Source organism: Littorina saxatilis, linkage group LG4 (assembly GCF_037325665.1).
Source record: "Littorina saxatilis isolate snail1 linkage group LG4, US_GU_Lsax_2.0, whole genome shotgun sequence".
Taxonomy (NCBI): domain Eukaryota; kingdom Metazoa; phylum Mollusca; class Gastropoda; order Littorinimorpha; family Littorinidae; genus Littorina; species Littorina saxatilis.
The window spans coordinates 45,672,998-45,698,902 of NC_090248.1; the positions used below are offsets into that span (position 1 = coordinate 45,672,998).

General features: G+C 41.1%; 2 protein-coding genes across 3 annotated transcripts in view; one reads left to right on the forward strand and one right to left on the reverse strand.

Annotated features, from left to right (window-relative positions):
• Window positions 1–15,692, forward strand: part of LOC138964884 (receptor-type tyrosine-protein phosphatase epsilon-like) — a 66,667-nt gene extending 50,975 nt beyond the window's left edge. For both annotated transcript variants that reach the window (XM_070336951.1, XM_070336952.1), the window contains exons 17-23: window positions 553–652; window positions 1,122–1,195; window positions 2,370–2,501; window positions 5,154–5,279; window positions 6,486–6,655; window positions 7,339–7,474; window positions 13,750–15,692. In XM_070336951.1, coding sequence (XP_070193052.1) covers window positions 553–652; window positions 1,122–1,195; window positions 2,370–2,501; window positions 5,154–5,279; window positions 6,486–6,655; window positions 7,339–7,474; window positions 13,750–13,938 — 927 coding nt within the window. In that variant the 3' untranslated portion in view covers window positions 13,939–15,692. The remainder of the gene's footprint in view (window positions 1–552; window positions 653–1,121; window positions 1,196–2,369; window positions 2,502–5,153; window positions 5,280–6,485; window positions 6,656–7,338; window positions 7,475–13,749) is intronic.
• A 140-nt stretch (window positions 15,693–15,832) lies between these two features.
• The window catches only part of LOC138964883 (muscle calcium channel subunit alpha-1-like), a 123,759-nt gene continuing 113,686 nt past the window's right edge, over window positions 15,833–25,905 (reverse strand). Inside the window, exon 41 of the mRNA XM_070336949.1 lies at window positions 15,833–23,867. Coding sequence (XP_070193050.1) covers window positions 23,856–23,867 — 12 coding nt within the window. The 3' untranslated portion in view covers window positions 15,833–23,855. The remainder of the gene's footprint in view (window positions 23,868–25,905) is intronic.

The following is a 25,905-nucleotide window of genomic DNA, read 5'->3' on the forward strand; positions in this document are numbered from 1 at the left end:
AATGTCACTATGTGGCCATGATCGAGCAGCAACTTGTATTCCCTTGTCTGTGTTTTCATTGACTGACTGTGTGTTTTATTTATATGTCTCTTCTGTCTCTCCTTTGCACCTTACCATAAAAAGTCTTGTGGGTAACAAGGACATTTATGGGAAATCGGAATTCCTCCGCTGTAACCTCATGAATATTAATGAGTAGCACATGGACTAATCGCTGGGCAATGCCAGAGATTGTTCCAGCCAGCTTAGCGTGGATGCTTTCCCCTTGACCGCGTTCGGTTCCTCCGAAAGCGGCGTATGGCTGCCTAAATGGCGGGATAAAAACGGTCATACACGTAAAATTCCACTCGTGCAAAAACACGAGTGTACGTGGGAGTTTCAGCCCACGAACGCAGAAGAAGAAGAAGAAGACCGCGTTCGGTCACTTTCTTCTTTGTCTACCTACAGACAACACCATTTTTGCTCTGTCTCTAATTTTTGCACCTTACCATAAATGCTGTATGCATTCAGAATGCTTACTTTCCCTTGTTTATCAAATTGTTATTTAATTGTTAGATGCTGACTCAGCTGCGTCCTGAGGTGACTGACGACCAGGTCAGTACGGCAAAGCTGGAGGAAAACAGTCAGAAGAACAGATCTCTTCAGGTCCTGCCTGGTAGGAGTGTTTTATCATTGTGGCCTGCTTTCAGAAAGGGTATTTGTAAGACTTTGAGGGCTGAGTGTGGGTGTGTGTGTTTGTGTCTGTGTGTGTCTGTATGTGTGTCTGTGTGTGTCTTGTCTTATCTTGTCTTGTCTTGTCTTGTCTTGTCTTGTCTTGTCTTGTCTTGTCTTGTCTTGTCTTGTGTTTGTGTGTGTGAGAGAGAGAGAGACGAGACAGACAGACAGAGAAGGGAGAGAGGGGTGTGTTTGAAATGTTGAATCTAAGAGCTCTCATCTGTACCATAACAAATATATTGTGCAAAGGTATCGGTATCACTGATCTATTGATGTTTGGAAAAGAGCACATGTGGAGTTTCTTTTCGGCCGTAGGTTTCTGGATTTCTTGGTTTGATTTTGGTATAAATTATGGACAGTAATTATGCATGAAAACAAAAACTTGAAGTAATGTTTGTTGCTGTGTGCAGTGGAGCAATACCGTGTGAGACTGTGGACAATCGAGGACAACGAAAGTGACTACATCAACGCCGTGTTTTTACCTGTAAGCAAAAACAAACTGAAATGGCTTGGTTTGGGTACAGTTGCTTTTTGTGTTGGTTGCTTTTTAGTATTTTTACCAGTGAGCCAGAAGTTGTGGTCTGGGTAGTGGGTTTTTGTATGGGTTGATTTGAATGGTATGTACAGGTTGGTTTGAATGGTATATACACATTTGCTGCTGAAGCAGTTAATAGTTAACCCTTACACGGGTGCAACTCTGTAACACATGTTACATAGCCACTGGTGAATTAACAGAGAGAAAAATAAAGAAAAACGATCATATAGGTTTTCGCATCCATGGGAGGTAATCGGAACCTACCAAACAGACTGAGCCAGTAGCGCGACATGTATCGTGACAACCAGGTGACAGTATATGTAAAGTAGCGCGACATATGTCGCGAAAACCAGCCTAAGAGTTAATGTGCATGCTCATATGTTTTTTCACTCATATCTAGTAATCATGTGAGTATGTGTGCATTTGTGTGCAAGTTGGTATTCTATTTTTATTTGCACTCATAACCAAGCTTTCACCATACATTTTCAATCTACATTTTTTGGTCTTTTACTGCACACATCTCCTACACTTCTTTGTGAAAATTGTTCAATGGATACAGAGTATTACACAAATTGTAGTTGCATGGACATGGTTGAGAATCGACCAGTGCATGCTAGTGATTGATAAGGATAAGATGTATATAGTCCTGTGAGGTTACCCTCATGGCTAGTGATTGATAAGGATAAGATGTATATAGTCCTGTGAGGTTACCCTCATGGCTAGTGATTGATAAGGATAAGATGTATATAGTCCTGTGAGGTTACCCTCATGGCTAGTGATTGATAAGGATAAGATGTATATAGTCCTGTGAGGTTACCCTCATGGCTAGTGATTGATAAGGATAAGATGTATATAGTCCTGTGAGGTTACCCTCATGGCTAGTGATTGATAAGGATAAGATGTATAATAGTCCTGTGAGGTTACCCTCATGGCTAGTGATTGATAAGGATAAGATGTATAATAGTCCTGTGAGGTTACCCTCATGGCTAGTGATTGATAAGGATAAGATTTATATAGTCCTGTGAGGTTACCCTCATGGAAATTTGGGCTGCTTTCTCCCTGGGGAAAGCAATGGTGTGTGATTGGAAAGAGATAAAAAGTCATTATATTATGTATTTTACAGTCGCTGACTCGACAGCAAGGTTACATCGTGACGCAGCTTCCGCTGGAAGGAACTGTGGGTGACTTCTGGCGCATGGTTCTGGATTGGAGGGTCAAGGTCGTTGTACGGTTCATGGACACACCAGAGGATGAGGTATGTTTTGTGAAGAAATGATGAAAAGAAATTGAATTTTATCAGGAATAGAAATGTTGAATTTTTGTCAGAGTGGTTACCCTATGCGAATATATGTTAGGTTATTGACCAAGGCGAAGTGTCCATTTCAGCTTAACTTTTTCCACAGTTTAAAATTGTAGGTTTTTGACTCACATGCGAAGCAAAAGTGAGTCTATGTACTCACCCGAGTCGTCCGTCCGTCCGTCCGTCCGTCCGGAAAACTTTAACGTTGGATATTTCTTGGACACTATTCAGTCTATCAGTACCAAATTTGGCAAGATGGTGTATGATGACAAGGCCCCAAAAAACATACATAGCATCTTGACCTTGCTTCAAGGTCAAGGTCGCAGGGGCCATAAATGTTGCCTAAAAAACAGCTATTTTTCATATTTTTCCCATTTTCTCTGAAGTTTTTGAGATTCAATACCTCACCTATATATGATATATAGGGCAAAGTAAGCCCCATCTTTTGATACCAGTTTGGTTTACCTTGCTTCAAGGTCAAGGTCACAGGAGCTCTTCAAAGTTGGATTGTATACATATTTTGAAGTGACCTTGACCCTGAACTATGGAAGATAACTGTTTCAAACTTAAAAATTATGTGGGGCACATGTTATGCTTTCATCATGAGACACATTCGGTCACATATGATCAAGGTCAAGGTCACTTTGACCCTTATGAAATGTGACCAAAATAAGGTAGTGAACCACTAAAAGTGACCATATCTCATGGTAGAAAGAGCCAATAAGCACCATTGTACTTCCTATGTCTTGAATTAACAGCTTTGTGTTGCATGACCTTGGATGACCTGGTCAAGGTCACATGTATTTTGGTAGGAAAAATGTGTAAAGCATGTGAGTCGTATGGGCTTTGCCCTTCTTGTTATAAGATTTTAGGCAAGAGTGTGTGTGTATGTCTAATGTCTGTCTGCTTCACTTATCCTCCTACCTGTCTGTCACCCTGTCCAATCTTATGGGTGTAGGGGTGTCTTGTATTTTAGTGACTTTTGACTATTGTAGGGTGGAAGTTCAAAAAGAATCTATTATTTGTATTATTACTTGAGAGTATACATTATAAATGATACCACCACCATCATTACCCCTCTCTCTCTCTCTCTCTCTCTCTCTCTCTCTCTCTCTCTCTTTCTTTTTATCAGTATTGTAATCTCCATCCGTCCCTACCTCACCCACGACGCCTGTGTCAAGCTGGTTGTCTCCCTCATCTTCACTCATCTGGACTAGTGCAACTCCCTTCTGGCTGGCCTCCCTGCCTCATCCATTCATGGCCTACAACGAGTCCAGAACGCTGCTGCCAGGTTGACGTTGAGGAAAACGAAGCGAGACCACATCACCCCCCTACTTCGCTCCTTGCACTGGCTCCCTGTCAACACCCGAATCTCCTACAAACTGTCCACTCTGGTCTACAAGTGTCTCAACGACTCTGCTCCCGAGTACCTTCAATCCTCCCTGGACCTGTACACCCAGCCCTCCGACCGTCCCCTTCGTTCTGCTGTTGACCCTCTCCGCCTCCACATCCCTCGCTCGAAACTCGCATCTGCTGGTCAGCGTGCATTTCCCTCCGCGGGCCCCTCCGTCTGGAACTCCCTGCCGCTTGAGCTTCGCCAGAGCCCCTCTCTTGACGCGTTCAAGAGTAGGTTGAAGACTCAGTTCTTCCCGTAGCTGGCTGCGACTTTCATGCTCGACGTGATGTGTTGTGCCCCAAAAGACATTCTTGTGCTGTGCTCTGTGAGAGGTGTTTTCTTTGTGCTTAATATTATTTTGTTTGGACCTAGCTATTGATGTGTACATTGTTGTTAAACAGTTGTTTGTTGTATGTTTATCAGGGTTTGCTAGTGTGTGATAGGGTTCGTGTCCGTCTGTAGATGTTAGTTTCTTTGTTAGTCCTGTGTTGACAACTCTTCGACAAGCGCTTAGAACTGTACCCACGGAATACGCGCTATATAAGCTTCATATTGATATTGATATATATATTGATGTTATGTTATGCTCCGGCCTTACTTGTAGGCGAACGGTATGTTTTATGTCCGTCTGTCGGTTATGTCCTAATGTTGTATATATATGTCTTGTATACTTGCCATTTACATATTTATTATACATGTTGAAGGATGAATGATGATACATTGTAGATGGGTGCATGTTGTTGATTAAAAGCCCCACAATGATGTGCTTGGCAAATACAAAAAAAAGAAAAAAAGAAATGATGCCGTGTGGTGTGATTGTCTTTTGGCTGATTGCTCGACACTAGAATCAGAATACATAAAGGGTGTCATTGCTTGATGTACAAACTGCTCAATGTTTATAATTCATAACACAACTCATTCTTAATGGGTAAAACAGCTTATCGGAATACATTTTTGAGCACGGATTAGCCTGTGTTGACACATTCAACTTGCGGTTAGAGTGGGTATACAGTTTGTAATGACAGAGTTGAACTAATGTTTTGAGGAACATGTTCATGCGTATCATGTTTGTTAGTGTTCTGCAAATATATGCACTGTATTTCGCTCACATTTTAATATTTAAAAAAAGAACTCGTGTAAATCTGATTCGACACAGCAAGCCAAGTATTATCCTCTATTCATGACACTAATGTATGTGTCTATGTGATCAGGGCGTGCCAGTGTTCCCCACAGAGGGAGAACAAGTTCAGCACGGACCGGTCAACATCCACACACTCACCAAGTCCACGTCTTCCCCCGGTGTAACCGCCTACACTCTGCAACTGAAACGCACTGAGGTTGGTTGTGGTGTTGCCCTGACCTTGTAGCTGAATGTAGGAACAGTGGAACCCTCTTTTAGGGCCTCAACAAATCTGAGAAACGCACTGAGGTTGTTTGTGGTGTTGCCCTGACCTTGTAGCTGAATGTAGGAACAGTGGAACGCGCCTCTTTTAGGGCCTCAACAAATCTGAGAAACGCACTGAGGTTGGTTGTGGTGTTGCCCTGACCTTGTAGCTGAATGTAGGAACAGTGGAACCCTCTTTTAGGGCCTCAACAAATCTGAGAAACGCACTGAGGTTGTTTGTGGTGTTGCCCTGACCTTGTAGCTGAATGTAGGAACAGTGGAACGCGCCTCTTTTAGGGCCTCAACAAATCTGAGAAAATCAGGTCTTGAAAAGAAGGGAGTATTAAATGGGAGGTCTGAAAAATGCTGTTCCGCTGTAGTAGTGTCGGATAGTGATTCAGGAAAGGCTCTAACCAGAGTTGTGAGTATTTTCTTCGTGGGCAAAATTTTACATCTTGGTTTGCCATGAATATATGTTTAGTTAATGTTTAATCATTCAGTTCATTTAGGGGGCAAAACCTTCAACATAATCATTTTTGAGTCACTTGAGAAAAAGTGACTCTATGTAATCGGTCAGTGTTAGTCTGTCCGGCCGGCCGTCCGTAGACACCACCTTAACGTTGGACTTTTCTCGGAAACTATCAAAGCGATCGGGCTCATATTTTGTTTAGTCGTGACCTCCAATGACCTCTACACTTTAACGATGGTTTCGTTGACCTTTGACCTTTTTCAAGGTCACAGGTCAGCGTCAAAGGAAAAATTAGACATTTTATATCTTTGACAAAGTTCATCGGATGTGATTGAAACTTTGTAGGATTATTCTTTACATCAAAGTATTTACATCTGTAGCCTTTTACGAACGTTATCAGAAAAACAAGGGAGATAACTAGCCTTTTCTGTTCGGCAACACACAACTTAACGTTGGGCTTTTCTCGGAAACTATAAAAGTGACCGGGCTCAAATTTTATGTGAACGTGACTCATTGTGTTGTGAATAGCAATTTCTTCCTGTCCATCTGATGCCTCATATAATATTCAGAACTGCGAAAGTGACTCGATCGAGCGTTTGTTCTTCTTGTTTGGTCTGATAATGCACCGACCTGATTTGGATGCAGTCTCCAGCTACGCATGTGGTTGATAAATGATTTCCACTTGTTCAGGACACTGAAACCCGAAGAGAAGAGTCGTGCAATAAGATTGTGACGGTGTACTGTGTGGAGTCTCCTGGAGCTCTGTCGCTGGAGAAGACTGGAGCGTTTGTTTCGCTGGTCAACACCTTGCTGCCTCTGGTCACCACTGCCGCCCAGCCCCCTGTGCTTGTCCAGTGCTTGTGAGTGAGGCTATGCTGGGTGTGTGTGTGTGTGTGTGTGTGTGTGTGTGTGTGTGTGTGTGTGTGTGAGTGAGTGTGTGTGTGTGTGTGTGTGTGTGCGTGCGTGCGTGCGTCTATGCTGTTTGTGTGTGTGTGTGAGTGCACCTATGCTGTTTGTGTGGGTGTGTGTGTGAGTACACCTATGCTGTTTGTGTGTGTGTGTGTGTGTAGCTTAATTGTGACGTCAAAGCTGAAACCAATAATCCAATAGATGTTGTTGGGCTTGTATGGATTGTGAAAGAGTGACTACCCGTGCTTTTAGGGAGATAAATAATCAACACGTTCTCTTTGTCAACTTGTCTAAGATACACCCCTCGTTAGTGCTTGGCTCATGGATGGTTCGTCTCCCTGAAACAAGGGTACTGACTCTTTCGCAACCCATACAAACCCAACGAGTTATTTTCACAATTCTTCTATTGCCTCAGTGCTGTACATTATCACAGTGACGGACTGAGACTTCTTCTTCTTCTTCTTCTTCTTCGTTCATGGGCTTAGACTCCCACGTTCACTCATGTTTTTAGCACAAGTGGATTCTTAGGTGTATGACCGTTTTTACCCCGCCATTTAGGCAGCATACACCGATTTCGGGGGAAGGATTGAGACTGAGCGTAATCCAATTGCCTCTGTGTTGTACGTTATTACAGTAACGGGGCGGGACCAAGCTGTGTGCTGAGCGCTGTGATGATGGCGGCGGAGGCTCTAGAAGTGGAGGGCAACGTGTCTCCGTTCCTCTTGACCCGCTTCATTCACATGGCCAGGCCTCAAGCCTTCAGGACACAGGCGAGTCCCCTATGTTTACTTACTTAGGCCCTTTGCCCCCAGCGGAGCATAGGCCATTGACGAGGTTTAGAGTTTGATTCGTCGTCAATGCTTCTGTAACGGGTTTTTTTTCTTCTAGGCAGGGATGTAAGCCCTATGCAAACCTCTGAACGAGCTATTCAAAATTTGTCTGACCTCTATCCTTCGACCTGCCCAGCATGGGTGACCCTACCAGGAGCTTAAGCTCCTTCTGGCATAGCTCTCAGGATTACTGAGGCACACAAGCCATCACACCACGACAAGGAATGGACCATGTGATGGTCCCCTGCCTTTGATCACTCAAAAAGACAGGGGTGTATACTGATCATTTAGCTAACTTTGATTTATTTGTGCATAGAAACTACTTCAGAGTGAATTAATGTTTTCTGTTTGAGTGAAGGCGCAGTGAAGTATGTGCCTTCATAATTTTTCTCTCATCAAGTAGCTGAAGGGTGTTTCCAGGACTGTGACGAGGGATTTACTGACCTGGGAATCCATACGATTTCGCCGTATTTTGTACGCATGATTGTCTAAAATACGATCAGTACGGTCAGTTGAAAAAAAATACGACGAGTAACATTACTGGACTACTTTTCTTTACAAGCGCATCCCGAAGCAGATGCAGTATTTTGACACATGATTACAGTTTTTGTCAGTAAACATTGAAAGAAGCATTTGTTTTAAACGTATTGGTAAACTTAATTTACGGTGCGACGGATGCGTGTGAAGCATGTTTGAAGCATGGATGTCCAAATGCTTTGTGGAGTACGCTCATTTTTCTGAAAATACACAAGTTTGTTTGAGAATACTCAAGTGCAAAACACGGGTTCCCAGGTCTGGATTTACTTATATGGTGGAACCCCCCCCCCCCCCCCCCCCCCCAACACATACACAAACAGGTCCATTCCTCACTCAAGAAACTCTACCCCCTTAAACGCACACACACGTATACACACACACACGCACGCACAAACAAACACACTTTTAACCCTTAGGCTGGTTGTCGCGACATATGTCGCGCTACTTTACGTATACTGTCACCTGGTTGTCATGTCACCTGGTTGTCACAACATATGTCGCGCCACTGGCTCAGTCTGTTTGGTCGGTTCCGATTACCTCCCATGGCTGCGAAAACCTATATGACCGTTTTTTGTTATTTTTGGCTCACGTAAGTGTAGCCTATGCGATGATAAACTTTGTCTGTCTGTGCGTGCGTGCGTGCGTATGTATGTATGTGTGTATGTCTGTGGTAGAAACTTTAACATTTTTGGCTAAACACCGAAATACTCATTTCACCTGGTTAATTTTCAAGCACCATCTTCAAATTATTGAAGCAATGGTCAACATTGTGTCGGCATGTGTGTAGTTAAAGCGTGTATCCAAAGAAACCGGGTGGTGGGGGGTTTTGAAGGGGTACAAGCAGTTGACTGGTTTGTGTCCTGTTTGGTTTGTAGACCAGGTTAGGGGGTCAAGATCAGGTCAGGGGTCGCGCGAGGGATTGTGGTAGCCTACACAGATTCACTCAGTCTCACCTCTGCATTCGCCGAATCGGGGAACAAGATTTCACCGGGTTCGGTTTCTAAGCTCCAGAAAAATAGACTAAAGAAGATACCAAAGTGAGAGTTCCTACAGTTTGATCTGCACAGCGTTTTTTTCCAATCATCTGCGCGAGGCGCGAGGAAGAGCTGTTGAAAGCGGAGTATCGACGGCCGGCTGGCAGTCCCGGTAAGTACAGACAGATCTAGTGTTTTCCACTTGTGTCACCGGTATTTTATATTTTGTTTTATCAGTTTCAGCAGACACGGATGACACAGTGCTAGTAAAATTAGTAGATCTAAAATGCCTGTAATGATTGGATGTCTTCAAGTTGTTCTTGGTTAGATTTATGTGAATTTCAAGATCGGCAGCAGAGCCCCTGAACTGCCGTGTCGGTCTGACTAATTACCCCATGACCGTGCGTGCCCGGCGATCGCTCCCAACCACAATCGACAGCGCCCGACCTCAAAACAAAGCATTTACACGTAATATTTGTGGTGTTAGTATCTCCAAAATATTTTCTCACGTTTGACCAGTTTTTAAGTCAGAAAAGTGATCGATAAGGGTGTTATGGTGTATTTTGAACTGACAACAACAAAATATCATTACGTCGCGCAGTAAGCTTATGATTAGTCAAACCGGCACGGTTTTCTGGAATTGTGGGATAGCGTGCCTTTTACATCATATGGCTGCGGCGTACTAGACGAGTTCTGTTTCGCTCTTCGATTTTTGTGAGTACACGGTATTTGTTAGCATGTCAACCACTTGAAAAGTGTGTGTGTCTGGGGGGGGGGGGGGGGGGAGGATTCTCAGTTAACTTCAGTGTCAGTGGAGTTCATTTAGTGGAGTTCCTGTGTTTTTTTCTAGATACAGAAGGGTGAAACCCGGCCTGTAGCCGTCACGGTAGGAACATTTGAGGGCGCCAAGCGCGTGCCTGCCGCCGAATTGCCTTAGGGTTAAGAATTTACTGAATTTCCCCTTCTAAAATTGCGGCTCGACAGGAAAATATTGTGATCCGTTCGAAGGCTCACAAACTTGAAACAGCGGTGCCGATCTGAGACTAGCCTACTATAGTCGCCAGCTGCTCGGCGGGGGAACCAGGGCCTAGCATTGAGCACCGTTCGGTGCACTGTTTACGACGAAATGACATCTCCAGTATTAACCTTACGCGAAACTCGATTTGGTGTACGAAATGCAAAAACCTGTTATTCCCAAACTGTATAAGCTTACCCCAAAACAGCCCCAGCTCTCGCTTTGTGCGCCGTTTCTCAATCGGTTTGACAGCTTGCTTGAGCAAGCACTTCCTGGGTCTGTCATCGCACGAGCATCCTCTGTGTGGGTGTTTTGTGGCTCTAGCAAGTGAAGGACATATTTTGCGCTAAAGACATGCCCAGTGTGTATCAATACACTCTCCTGCTGATACCGTGTTGTGGTGGGGTGGCTTGCGTGCTTCCATAATCCATCAAGCTAAGTCAGCTAATGTGCAGGGTGCCTGGTAGGGTCTCCCATACTGAACAGTCGGTGGTGTCTGACCATCAAACTAAGTCAGTTGGCGCGTTTTGCACATTTTCAGGGTTTCCCATGCTGAACAGTTTGAATGGCTAGAAGCCTGACAAAACTCAGTTTCAAGATTAAAGAAGAAGAACTTGAAAACAATTTTATCAGCTATATATGCATGTCTGCTATTGGTTACAGATCTGAGGATATGACGACATGGTGGCGAGTGATGACAGCAAGCACAGAGCAGGGGTGGAATAAATTGCAGGACACTCGACACCCCCACCCACCCCTCATGACCCGCTGCTTATCAGTGCCAGGCAAGCCTGCGTGGTTCAGAAGTACAACTACAAGTAGCTGGGCATAATCCTGGACTGACAACACAACTGAAGTGGTAACAACAGCAGCTGCTACAGAAATGTCTTCATTTTCTCCTGGAGCTGAGGCTCCATCCTTGTGGACATTGCCATTCTCTGGTTTCCAAACATGTCGGATAGTGTACTCTCAAACAAAATTGGTGACATTTCTGAATCATTTAGAGAGGACTGTGGTATGCTGCATGAAGTGTTGTGCTATCATTGACCCTAACACTGTGCGTGAGGAAAACGATGATGAAATTCAAGGCTATTCCGTGTAATCTTTCATATTCTTCCCTGCATGTGGAGCTGGTAACCCACAGGACAAGTGACACATCAGAGAGACTTCTGGGTGTGAAGGCTTGGATCATGGACAAATCACCCCATGGATAACATGATCTTCTTTCCTTTCCCCACTATATGTATCATGTTTTCAAATCAATATCTGTATTGTGATTCTGTTGTCAAAAATTAGAAGTTTGAATCACTTAAATCAGTTCATCTTATTTTGTAAGTTAAGGTGATACGTCCTTGGGCACTGCCAAGGGGAGGTAATTCTTAACTTAGCGGTTTTTCAGTTGGCAACTCCTCTCAAAATGTATTCAACATTGCCTGTGATCATGATCCAGGGCTAAAGATGGTGTGCAATTTACCAGGCACTGTCTAGGGGAGATAATTCACCAGTTCGCGGTTTGTCAGTTGCCAACGTCCTTCAAAATTTAATCAAAATATTATTTTCAGTGCTGGCAAATCATTCATTATTCTGGTAGACCCAACCCATTCAAATTCAGGTTGTTCCCAGACACAGAAAAGAAAAGGTCAGTTAGACCTGGATTCAAAAGTGAGTTGAACCCACCTTGTAATATCTCCCAAAAATGGAAAAAATGAGGTCTTAGAAGGAGGGAGTCTTAAACTGGGGGTAACTTTACAGAGGTTATGAACAGAAAGTCAGAAAACAGATTATTAAAAGGGAGGGAGTCTTAAAAGGGGTGTTCCACAGTGTACCTGATAGAAAACAGACCAAGGCCTAGGAACTACACATCACTAAAACACTGCAATGTATCATGTGTGGAAGAGTCTTTAGAAAAAGATCAAATGAGTGTGATTCTTGTGTAATGATTCCCATATTTGACTTTTTTATGACTTTTCAAGAATGAACCATCATTTTAAAGGCACATTTCTTATAAAAAATGTTTGGCTCACCGTCTCACTTTCAGACATGACAAAGCTTTGTTTTGTAAAAGTGACTTTTAGCTTTGGCAAGCAGTCAGCATTTTGAATGTTGGCCTGTGACAAATTCAACGCATGTTCTTACCAAATACAGCGTGCTAGATTTGACTGAGATTGTGAGATGTTTTCACAAGGAGAAATGTGACTTTACTTGAACACTGGGGTGGTGGAGATTGCACAATGTCATGGTATTCTGTGATAATACTTACACGGAGTGGTAACTGTACTACTACAAGTCATGGTACAGTAGAACTCCCTTTTTAAGACCCCCCAAGACCTTGTTTTCTCAGACTTTCTGTTCATATCCTGTGTAAAATTACCCCCATTTTTTTACTTGCTTCATTTTAAGAGGGGTGTCTTAGAAGGGGGGTTCCACTGTATTGGACATTTTGTCTCAGCTTCCTCTTAAAAGGCCACTGCATTGGAACCGCCCCTTTTTTAAGACCACCTGATTTGGACTTCTTCACAATCCCGTGTCATCTCAGAATTTTTTTTCGTATCTTCTGACTTGTTCTGTAAATTAACCCCCATTTTGTGGACACCCCCCCCCCCCCCCCTTCAATTTTTCGAAAGGGGAATCCACTGTTTTTACTTCAAGGTGCTGTTTTCACATGAATGTGTGTGTGTGTGTGTGTGTGGTTGAGCAAATGCTTATGGTAAGTTACTGTTACTGTACATTGCATGGTACCTGCAATGTGAGGCCCCTCTGATGAATGGACACTCCCCATGAAACGACAATTTCTGTAGTCCCTTTGATCTTGACAAACATTTACCTGTTGTAAAAGTAAAAGGCCACTTGCAATTTAGGGCTAGTTCAGGTGTCCTTTCATCACAGGTACCTCGTGCTGTATTATCTGCGCCGTTGTGTGATCATTATTGTATGTTTGTTTTGTGTTTCTTTTTGTATGTAAAATATGTTCTTGCCAGTGTTACCGCAGGCCCCACTAGAGTGCTTTCTTTTTTTACACCCCCGGTATAGGGGTGTGTATAGGATTCGCTCCATGTGTTTGTTTGTTTGTTTGTGTTCGCATATAGATCTCAAGAATGAACGGACCGATCGTCACTAAACTTGGTGAACAGGTTCTATACATAGCACAAAAACTCTTCTGATAAAAACCAGACAAATTGACTTTGTGCATGAAGTCATTGTGTCTAGTCTGCGTATTTTAAAATGTTTCCTGAAGTTGACAGAGGTAATTGAATAAATTCTGAAACTGAAAGTGTGCATAAGTGTGCTGTAATATATGTGATGCGAGTATGTAGTGTGAGTGTGTGTGTTAAGATTTATTCCTATGCATTACTTGTACATGTATTGCATGAGAATTCCAAAGTTAAAAAATCTCATCTTCATGTGTGTGTGTGTGTGTGTGTGTACAACATATAGTTTCACATACGTGAGCCTTGAAGGCTTTGCCTCTTGTTCTCTCTGTTATTGTTAATTCACCAGTGGCTATGTAACATGTGTTAAAGAATTGCACCAGTGTAAGGGTTAAGACCCTAGTTTTTTCAGCTTTTCTGTTCATATGTACGGTCTGTAAATGAACCTCCTTTTTAAGACTGCACTTTTAAAGATCTACATTTTTCCGTTTTTTTGTAGGACTTCAATCATATGAACATTTCATCTTGTTCCTATTTCAGGAGGAGTATGAGTTTATGTTTCGCTGTCTGCTGCACCATGCTGGAGGGATCACAGACAGTGATAACACAGAGGATGCATCAAAGAGTAACGATAGCAGTCAGTCCACTGAGGAGCCTGGACCCATTTACAACAACACCGATGCTGATCAGACCACCGATGAAACCACACCCATTTATAACAATGCGTAGACACAGTGACTGTTTTGAGAAATTCTGGCACAACGAAACATTGCTTGCGAGCTAGCCAGAAACATTGTGACATGCACACAGACAGACACACAGAGAGTTGCGCTACCTAGTGCTTTGTCTACATAAGGCCCCCATCACACAGACCCTTACGAAGGCCATGCCTATCACTCCGCTCTGAAAAAGTTTTCAAATCGGGGCACATCGCTGTCAAAATCCAGCACATTGCAAATTTTAAAAAACTACATCAGGACTGTACTGCGCCACGACCTGGCTACACTTGTTTTGTGCAGTTCAAAATAAGCACAGGGAAAGCATGCAGCTTCCTGACCTAGCAGTTCCCACCCCAACCAAACCACACTCATGGAGATCCTCCCACATTTGGCCCATGATTGGCCACGCTCTCTGACACTTTTCCATCGTAGAAGAAGCGGCGTCTATGTGTGACTGGGGGTTTAAACAGACACACACAGAGACACACACAAACACAGACACACAGTAATGAAAGCCCTACACAGTGCCTTGTCTTCGTGCACACACATGCACACACACACACACACAGGTGATTTACCATGAAAGATGCTTTCCGGTTTGAGATTATGTCAAAATTCATTGCCGCATTAATTTGTTTTGAACTTGAGAATGTTATGTACAGTATTTGTTATTGCCTATGCTTTCAGCAGAGAAAGGGATGCCACTGTGCACTGTGATAGAAGCTGAATGCTGTTGCTGCAGAAAAGGTGCTAGATTTCTTCTTTTTGATATTTTGCAAGTTTGTGTTATTTAGAATTTAGCATGCAGCATGATTTTAATTTTTGTTCTTTCCAGATCTTTGTAGTACAGAAGTCAAGTGCTATTTGTAGTACAGAAGTCAAGTGCTATTTGTAGTACAGAAGTCAAGTGCTATTTGTAGTACAGAAGTCAAGTGCTATTTGTAGTACAGAAGTCAAGTGCTATTTGTAGTACAGAAGTCAAGTGCTATTTGTAGTACAGAAGTCAAGTGCTATTTGTAGTACAGAAGTCAAGTGCTATTTGTAGTACAGAAGTCAAGTGCTATTTGTAGTACAGAAGTCAAGTGCTATTTGTAGTACAGAAGTCAAGTGCTATTTGTAGTACAGAAGTCAAGTGCTATTTGTAGTACAGAAGTCAAGTGCTATTTGTAGTACAGAAGTCAAGTGCTATTTGTAGTACAGAAGTCAAATGCTATTTCTGTTCTTTTCATTTTGTTTGACACGGACACTTTTGTGTGGGAGTATTTTATTTACTAGTGAAATTTTTGTTGTTAGTTTTTCATAATTTTTGAAGTTTTGTGCTTCATGTTAATTTGTTTTGTTGTTGTTTTGTTTCATTGAAGTTCTAAGTTTGGAGATTTTTGTTGTTGCACAATTTTGTTTGTTGTTTTTCATTGATTCTTCTAGGGATCAAACTTTTCCATTTACTCAGTTTTAAGATCATTTGTTTTCAACAGAGTGTGAATATATTTATCACAGTTCATTTATAATTTTGTCCCTTTCTTTTCCCCAGCTATCTTCCCACAAGAATATGTCTTAAGTAAAGCAGGATCTTATTTCATCCATTAATACTGATTGGCATTTCTTTCCATACTATAGTCATGGATTTCTTATTTCATATTTCTAAAAGTTTAATTAAATCAACTCATCACATTTGACATGTTGATGAATAGGACAAACTGTTATTTGTATACTTTTTTCACTTTAAGTTGTTTTATCTTTGCAAAATAAACTTTAAATGCCTAATGCAAATGTTACTTTTTGTTAGTTAACAAAGTTGATCTTGGAAGAATTACGGAAATAATCTGTATGTCTATCACATTCTGCCATTCTTACAGCATGTTACCAGATTCAGAACCAGATAGAATCGACACACAAGACAGTAATTAATAGCATAAAAAACATTTATTGCACATAACAACAATCCTTATCAAGTCTCACACAACAGTGGCATCATTCCAAAATAAGTTAAATTCTGTACACATCAGTTCAAATCACTTACCCTGACGCACACACTTCGGCCAGATGGGGTCCAGGGTCAAACTTACCAAAATCAGTTGAACAAATTTTATCATGAGACAGAATGAAGAGTTGACATTTAAAAGCAATACAACTTTGACCTGCTAATTCCCTGAACATAGCAGACATGCATAACACTTAACAGTTCAAAACTTGACTTATCTATACATAACCATCAAACCACACCCTTACAATTTTGGCAAGAATGTCAGAAAAATTAATAAATATTCCCCGATTTTATTGAATAAAGTCCCATACCTCTGCAGCGTTAGCAATTTTATCATCAAAAGTTATTTGCAATTGCATGGGTGAAACTGATCAGAATTGAATATAAGGAAAATAAGGCCGGGGTCCAGGGGCCGCCTAGGCCCTGGTGGGGTGCAGGGGCCTAGGGGGGCGAAGCCCTCCGGAAGAAAACGAAAAATCAGGCTTTTTAAGGGTAAAAGTAGGCCTCTCCTGGTATCTTTCTTTCTTTATTTGGTGTTTAACGTCGTTTTCAATCACGAAAGTTATATCGCGATGGGGAAAGGGGGGAGATGGGATAGAGCCACTTGTCAATTGTTTCTTGTTCACAAAAGCACTAATGAAAAATTTGCTCCAGGGGCTTGCAACGTAGTACAATATATTACCTTACTGGGAGAATGCAAGTTTCCAGTACAAAGGACTTAACATTTCTTACATACTGCTTGACTAAAATCTTTACAAAAATTGACTATATTCTATACAAGAAACACTTAACAAGGGTAAAAGGAGAAACAGAATCCGTTAGTCACCTCTTACGACATGCTGGGGAGCATCGGGTAAATTCTTCCCCCTAACCTGCGGGGGATTCTCCTGGTATCTCAAACACACACATTTGCACAGTAAACAATGGTAACAAATGCCAAGCTGTAGTCCGATAATTCGCGCGCTCAGTGAAACAAAGACTCAGCGATGTCCGGTCACTGTGTTAGAGAAAATACGGATCGGATTGCCGGCGGGGGAAAAAAAAAATAAAAATAAAAAAAAATTTTTAAATAAGAAACTCCTTATTTGACCAATTTTATTTGGCGGATTTCCGCCCTAAGGCGGAAAAGTTTCACCCATGCAATTGTTGAAGAATTTGATTATTCCAAGTTATGCAGATAAATCTGACATTGGGACCCATCTGGCGAGGCACACGAGTCAGAGTGAAAAAAGGGGGCCCAGCAAAGTGCCTCACAGGGAGTCTTTAACCTGCGCAGGTAACAAGAAAACCTGGAACACAGCGGTTTGTTTACGATGCTTTCATAAGAAGACATCACCAAAAATCTTATGGGGGGGGCCAAATGGTGAAAAACAAATACGGCAGACATGACACATTCTTCAACAGATCAAATCACGAGATTTTTCTTCTCTTTCTCTCCAAGATTAGCATGGTAAGCCACGATGAAATCTTTGGTGTTTGACCTTCATGCATAATAAATTCATCCACAAAAAAATGTTTCGAGATTGAAAAAAGAAACTAGCAGAGACATGAATGAGTGATTTGATATAGAACATTTCATGACATAATAATACAAGGTAGGTGAGTGGAGTGAAAGAGGTGTACAAGAAGTCCTACCAAAACCACAGCACAAGAAGGATGAGGCGGAGAAAAAAGAAGGCAGAGAGTAACTCTCTCCACGTCCCCGGGTTATTATTGTGATCAACAAGTTATTGTGCGTTATGACCCAGAGGGAGCAAGTTCATCAACCAATTAAATTATTCATCATTCATCATCGCAAAGACTTTGGCGGGCTGACCTTAACCGTAACCATGGCAAGACAGAAACACCAAAGAGAGGGGCTAAAAATATCAACAAGGGGGGCTAGAAGCCAACAAATTGCAAACGTATTCTACAAAATTGTATGACAGGAAGCAACGCGCTCATATACCATTCCAAAACTGTAATATCTTCTTTTTTTTTAAACCCATTAACAAAGATCTTTGTGCAACTGAATAAAGAAGCCATTATCTGAGTCACTGAGTCAGGCCCAAAAAAGTTCATGTCCTTAATTTGACAAGTGAAAGAGAACCGATACTGACCACTAGGTGGTTTTTACAGAGAAACAACTGACCAGGATCACAAGTTAGGTGGCAAGCGACAGATGTATCTGAAAAAAAAAGGTAGAGGCAAAGCAATAAATCCTTTTCTTGTGGGGACAATGGAAAGACATCTACTGCCCAGAATGGTTTGAAAGTAAGATGAGGACACCAAAGACAATGATACAGGCAATCATTTTGGCAATTTTAAAATTTTATTCATGAGCAAGTTAACTGCCAATGCATAGCATGAATGTTATATTTTCTTACAAAATTAATTTAATGGAGTTTCCATATCTTTTGACAGTCAACATGTGAATCTGCAGCTTTTAAATCTCTAATCATTGTACACAGTTTTTGTTTCAGGAATACTTTTTAACAATACCATGCAAGCTTCTCTGCTTTGAACTACTGAGTAACTGATAGTTGGACATTTCCAAAGCATAGTGCAGGAATTTCAGTGTTACCTATACACCCAACGGTAAGATCAGACAAGAACAAGTCGCGTAAGGCGAAAATACAATATTTAGTCAAGTAGCTGTCGAACTCACAGAATGAAACTGAACGCAACGCAACGCAGCAAGACCGTATACTCGTAGCATCGTCACTTCACCGCCCGTGGCAAAGGCAGTGCCCGTGGAATTGACAAGAAGAGCGGGGTATTCGTTGCGCTGAGAAGGATAGCACGCTTTTCTGTACCTCTCTTCGTTTTAACTTTCTGAGCGTGTTTTTAATCCAAACATATCATATCTATATATTTTTGGAATCAGGAACCGACAAGGAATAAGATGAAAGTGTTTTTAAATTGATTTCGAAAAAAAAAATTTGATAATAATTTTTATATATTTAATTTTCAGAGCTTGTTTTTAATCCGAATATAACATATTTATATGTTTTTGGAATCAGCAAATGATGGAGAATAAGATAAACGTAAATTTGGATCGTTTTATAAATTTTTATTTTTTTTTACAATTTTCAGATTTTTAATGACCAAAGTCATTAATTAATTTTTAAGCCACCAAGCTGAAATGCAATACCGAACCCCGGGCTTCGTCAAAGATTACTTGACCAAAATTTCAACCAATTTGGTTGAAAAATGAGGGCGTGACAGTGCCGCCTCAACTTTCACGAAAAGCCGGATATGACGTCATCAAAGACATTTATCAAAAAAATGAAAAAAACGTTCGGGGATTTCATACCCAGGAACTCTCATGTCAAATTTCATAAAGATCGGTCCAGTAGTTTAGTCTGAATCGCTCTACACACACACACACACACACACACACACACACACACACACACGCACGCACAAACACCACGACCCTCGTTTCGATTCCCCCTCGATGTTAAAATATTTAGTCAAAACTTGACTAAATATAAAAAGCATGAAAAATGAATGATGAGTGAACGTAGCACTATTACGGTTCTAAAAGAGGAAAGAAAAACAAAAGGGTGATTGGAATGATAACATTTGGTTCTCATGGTAAGTCTTGGCACAAGGAAACTATAGTGGAACAGGGGCAGGGGCAGGGGGGTTACACAGTTCATACTTTATCCTCTCTCAATATGAACTCTGCCTTTCCCAGTTTTTAGATTTGACGAACGAGAAGATTAAGAGTTGCTACTTATTAATGACAAGCTGATGTTACAGACTGAACTGTCAGTATAGTTATTAAAGCCTTTTTAATTATTTGCTATACAGGGGACGCTTTATTTTTCTACCCCTTGTGAAAAAGGCACCAACTTTTGTTAAAAATACTGTGTTTTATTAAAAAAAAAAGTATGATATTTTTTTTAAATCTAAATCTCTACTATATTGATTGTGAAGCAGCGTACGAGGCACACGTCTCTACACTGTCACTTGGGGAAGAGTACATAAAAGGCAGTTGATGGATAAGACCATAGCTAGTGTAACTTGGACTGTGGTGGTCAGTGTGGGACGGGGCTGGGACAACAGTGAAAGTTGATGGATACAGTGGAACCCATATTTAACACCTTGAAAAATCCTGTCTTAAAAGGGATGGAGTCTTAAAGTGGGTGGGCTAAAAAGAGGGGCTCCACTGTAACAAATAGTGGTGTCAGATACAGGGACCAAAACTACCCTTAATAATAATAATACGAGAATTTATAACGCGCACATATCTCACCGCCAGACACCTTAAGTTCTATATCTCACGAAAAACACTGAGACAAGTATCAATTGCATTCCCTCCTTAAACCATTTTTATTTTCATTTTATAAGAATTTATTATGCTGAATGCTGAAGATTGACCTTACCTACCTTTCTGTCCTTTAACCTGAAAATATTCTACTTTATCTCAATAGACAATTGAATATTTCACTAAGTCTTGGATTCATACCACCAAGCCCAAACAATGTAAATCTGTAATTATGAGGAAAAGGTGAGTACATGTACAGATTAAATGTTATAATGGAAGGCAGGAGAACTGGTATGAAATGGTAGCTAATAGAGAGAGAGAGAGAGACAAAATATGAAATGACAACAAAGACAAACGGATGAGGAGAGAATACATTCAATGATCAAATACTGCAAAAAGTTACCCCCACAGGTAATATATATATATATACGACGGGCTGTGATTCACACAAGCAGGCACTTCCAAAATGGCCACGCAGAACTGCGCAGAAAGCAGAGTCACATGGGAAGGGGGGCATCACCAAATGTCATGACATCACACAAGACCTTCTGCAGGAAACCTTGACACAGGTCCGCTCCCATCACAATAAGAAAGCATCACTCCAGAGGGTGTCCATTCCACCAGTCACCTCACAACAAAACACCAAATAATTTATCGTAACGAACACGCAAATACCATCTCATTTTTATCAACAAGGTTCAATCTTTTAGATCTGTGCCGTGATTGTGGGGGAGCGAGAAAAATATATACAAGTACAAAATTCTGTGGAGGTTTTAGAAAAGTGTGTTTTTGCGTGGTACTGAGTCACATCCAAAACAGACACACACATTCAGGCACACAAAAGTGGGAGAATTAATTCACACACAAAAACACTACGCGCATGACTTAAATCAAAACTTCTGTGTACAGACAGACCAACCCACTATGAACTGCAGTACCCAATACGAGAACATGTGCCCACACAATCTTTCTTTCTTTCTTTGGTGTTTAACGTCGTTTTCAACCACGAAGGTTATATCGCGACGGGGAAAGGGGGGGAGATGGGATAGAGCCACTTGTCAATAGTTTCTTGTTCACAAAAGCACAAATAAAAAAATTGCTCCAGGGGCTTGCAACGTAGTACAATATATGACCTTACTGGGAGAATGCAAGTTTCCAGTACAAAGGACTTAACATTTCTTACATACTGCTTGACTAAAATCTTTACAAACATTGACTATATTCTATACAAGAAACACTTAACAAGGGTAAAAGGAGAAACAGAATCCGTTAGTCGCCTCTTACGACATGCTGGGGAGCATCGGGTAAATTCTTCCCCCTAACCCGCGGGGGGACCCACACAATCTAATTTTCTTTTATCTGACACAAGTAGAAAAAGCAGCATTAAAGTGTCAACACAGAAAATGCTCTCGATGACAAGGGACAAAACTGACATTACATTCTTTCAGGGAATCAATTGACTTTGGGATGAATTCTCAAAACACAAACCATAATACCCCTGATCAACAGGAAGCACAACATAAATTATGATAACTATATGCATGATTGTCAAAATGGACAACATCACTTCAAAATAAACAACCATGAAGATGGACAAAATCACAACTCAAATAGGAACAGTGAAAAAAATACTGCAACAACCAAAACAAAACGAAATATAAATCAGATCACTGAAAGAAAATTGCACAGATGGCAAACCACAAATCACGAAAAAGTCTGGGACAGAATATAAGTGAAAGGACAAGAGACATAAATAATAATCGATACTGAGATGGACCACCCCAGTGTCTATTGCACTTACAAACGATATCTTCAAACTGAACAGCAAAACAAAAATATTGCACAAAGGACCCAGCAATCTGAAGTGATGTAAAAGAGGTATGGTTTTAATACCGGCAGGTTTGTGCTTTCGTGTTCTACGGGGAACCAACACTGTCACAAATAATTACAACAAAATGATGTTGAAAACTTTAAATTGCTTTGAAAATGCATTAATGACTGAACTAAAATGTTTTTAAAGTTTAATCCCCACACTATATTTATAAATGGGCTATTTTTGTTAAGCATTTGGTATTAACAGCCCAAGTTCCCTGATAATAACTGTGCAACACCTGGGTTCCCAAATCTCTTCAATTGTTCAGGAATCTTCTTTGGGAATAAAACTGTCCTAGTTTGCCCAGTCGGTAGAGGCGCTGGCTTTAAAACCGGTTGTTACTATCAGCGTGGGTTCAACCCCCAAGTTCGGCGCGGGATGTGTGTCCCAGAGTCAACTTTGTGCAGACTCTCCTCGGTGTCCGAACACCCCCGTGTGCACGCATGCGCACGATAAAGATCCCAGTGAAAGCCTCAGGGCTTGGAAACACGAATACATGCATGCAAAAATATGAAGCCCGGGTGTCCGTTCGGCCAACAGCCAATAAAGTAACCATTTCAGCACTGACCCAAGACGACCCAACCCGGTCCCTAGCTCATTTCAGGTCTCCTCTGGCAGCAGGCAGCCAGCTGTCTACATCCCCCCCCCCCCCCCCCCCACCCCGCATTTTTATTTTTAATTTTTATACAAAGCCGGGTTTTCCCATGTAACATGCCCCTAATGGCTTTGCCGTGAGGGCGTAAAACTTGCATTTTCTCTCTAAAACTGTCGATTCATTTGGAAAAAAACGCACAAACCAAAAAAGGCTGAACCCTCCTGTACTTCCTTGCAAACTTAAAATAGAACTTTTATGCCTTATCATTCCAGGATAGCCTGCTTCCTAATGCATGTCAAAACATAATTTGGTTCAAGCTCACGGCCGAATACTGAGAGAATGTTAATTTTCTCTTGTTCAAACTGTAACTGAGGACTGTTTCAAGTAAGCTACTCATTGATTATACCTGAGAAAATTCATTCTAAATCAATTTTAGCAATATTGGCAATGAAACGATATCAAACAGTAAATGCGGACTAAGACTGAATCATCGAAAAGTATGAAGGAAACAAGTTGCAAACCTTTCACACAATTTTAAACTGAAGGACACAATTGAAAATGTCTGAGCAGAATGGATGAATGTTATATAGCAGCTGAAATCATCAACTAAGACTTCCTTATTTCATAAGCCTAAATTTGACCATCTACTATAACAGGCAAGACATTTCAAGCTATCCAAAACATCAAAACCATGAGTGAAAAACATACCTACTATCATATAAAACATCTCAAATCCACAGGAAAAATCAAAGTCTCATCATCAAGTATCTTTTAGTCTAAAATCATGTCAAAAACACAACCCAAAACTAACAAAAAAAAGCACAACTGAACCTAAATCACCTATTGATCCGTCAATTCACATAACATCTTACACATAAATCATCATCAAACAGCTAAAGAGGACTCGTGCATCTGCACTGTTTCACACCACCCTAGGACAAGGGCTGGGCACACAAAGCGACTGCTTGCATTCCACATTACTGTGACTCGCAATTCTTGTTCCACAGAGGGCCACACTCAAGATGACTGGCCAAGGGAAGGGAAGTCACCCACTGGCAGCAGGGGAAGTCACCCACTGGCAGCAAAGGGAGGGCAGTGGACAAAGGGAGACCAGCAGACAGGGTCGGGTGCCGACACCACAATCCCAGGCTGCTGTTTCCATGGCGACAACACACCTCCATGACAAGAATGGATATTCCCAGGGGACGGCAATGCCCTCTTCACTTCTTCCACTGTAAGTTATAACACAAGTCCATGTCTTCAATGCTGATGTCAAACTAGCAAAATACAACGTAACTGACTAGACTTGCCCCAGATCTAAACTTTGATTCCTTAATTAATCTTTGCTTCGTTCACTTTTTCCACTGTTTGTTATAACATAGGCCCATGTCTTCCTTCAATACTGATCTGTGTCCTTTACATTTAATATTTCATAAATAAATCCCTGCGCCTTGAATCCGTGGTTGAGATATGTGCGCGATATAAATTGCATAAAATAAAAAATAAAATAAATCAAATATCTAACACGTTTATATAACACTAGCAAAGTTAAACTTATTTAACTCTCTAGACTATTTCAGATGGAACTTTGATGAGTTTATTTTTAATCTTTTTATCTTCAATGTCATTTCATCAGTCCACATTTTTACATATTTAAATATTCTTCTGTGACAATTTGATTATCTTTTGATCTTAAGACTGAAATAAGAAGGAAGAAAACAACTCTTTAAAAGTATCAAAATATAAAACTAAATTAAATTGATTTCAATTTCAATTGTACAGAACTTCTGTAAAATCTTTTCTTTAATTTAAACAGCAGGGATTCGAGGGGTACTGTTAGGCTACATTTCACACGTTAAAAACTAAATGTTATGCTTTGACCTGCATTCATGGACAAATTGTTTGGGCGTTTAATAACAAAGAATTCAACAAAGGCATTCAGTCAGTAGTGTTAGTTTACAGATGGAAATGTTAATGACAAGCAACTCACACATTGGGGGTCATACGTGCCAATCTTTTACAACGCCTGGGAACAAATACCAATTCCATCTACACCAGTCTCAACAAGCAGTTAGCACAATCTTCCAGACAAGTTACAAAAGTACAGACCACGATAACCCAAGAAACACCGAGCAGCTTTCATTTTTGACATCGTTTCAAGTTCTGAAATCACACAAGACTGCGTGCTGAGAATGTATCCTCCTCAGCCGAATGAAAGATGCTTCATACATCACCGTAAGTATACAAAAATGTGCAAACTGATTCTTTCTTTCTTTATTTGGTGTTTAACGTCGTTTTCAACCACGAAGGGTTATATCGCGACGTGGAAAGGGGGGAGATGGGATAGGGGAAAGGGGGGAGATGGGATAGAGCCACTTGTTAATTGTTTCTTGTTCACAAAAGCACTAATCAAAAAATTGCTCCAGGGGCTTGCAACGTAGTACAATATATGACCTTACTGGGAGAATGCAAGTTTCCAGTACAAAGGACTAAACATTTCTTACATACTGCTTGACTAAAATCTTTACAAACATTGACTATATTCTATACAAGAAACACTTAACAAGGGTAAAAGGAGAAACAGAACCGTTAGTCGCCTCTTACGACATGCTGGGTAGCATCGGGTAAATTCTTTCTCGTCCCAACCAATATGGGACCCCCCCTAACCCGCGGGGGGTATGCAAACTGATGTCATGATAGCTAACAAAACTCGCTTACAACATAAGATGTCTCACAAAAGAATAAAAATCACATCACACCCACGCATCAAACCAGATATCAGAATGGCAAAGAGCCAAAAGATGTGAAGAAAAAACAAATAATCACAAAGTGTTGACAGAATGAATCTGGGGCGGCACTGTACTTGTTGGTAGTTGACAAGAACACACACACAGACAAAGAAGTACAAAGCAGTCAGCCGACCAGTTTGTGATTGAAAGACTTGTTGGTATCCATGAAAGAACCATGACAAATGCAACGCACGAACAATGATAATACAATCTGCTAAGCCCAACAACCAACGCACAAGAATATCAACTACATGTAATTAGAGAGCCACGGCCACCACGTTTATCAACAAAGAAAGTGAAATCATTCATTCACACACTGTGTGTGTGTGCACAGTGTGTGAGAAAAAAAGAGACCAAAAAGTGAACTCGTTCAAATTAACCTTGAAGACAATGGATAGTGTGTAATCACTTAACTTCATTTAAACCTTTGGTATGCTGCAGTTTTCATTCAACCGTTGGTAGTCAATACACTGCTGGTGTT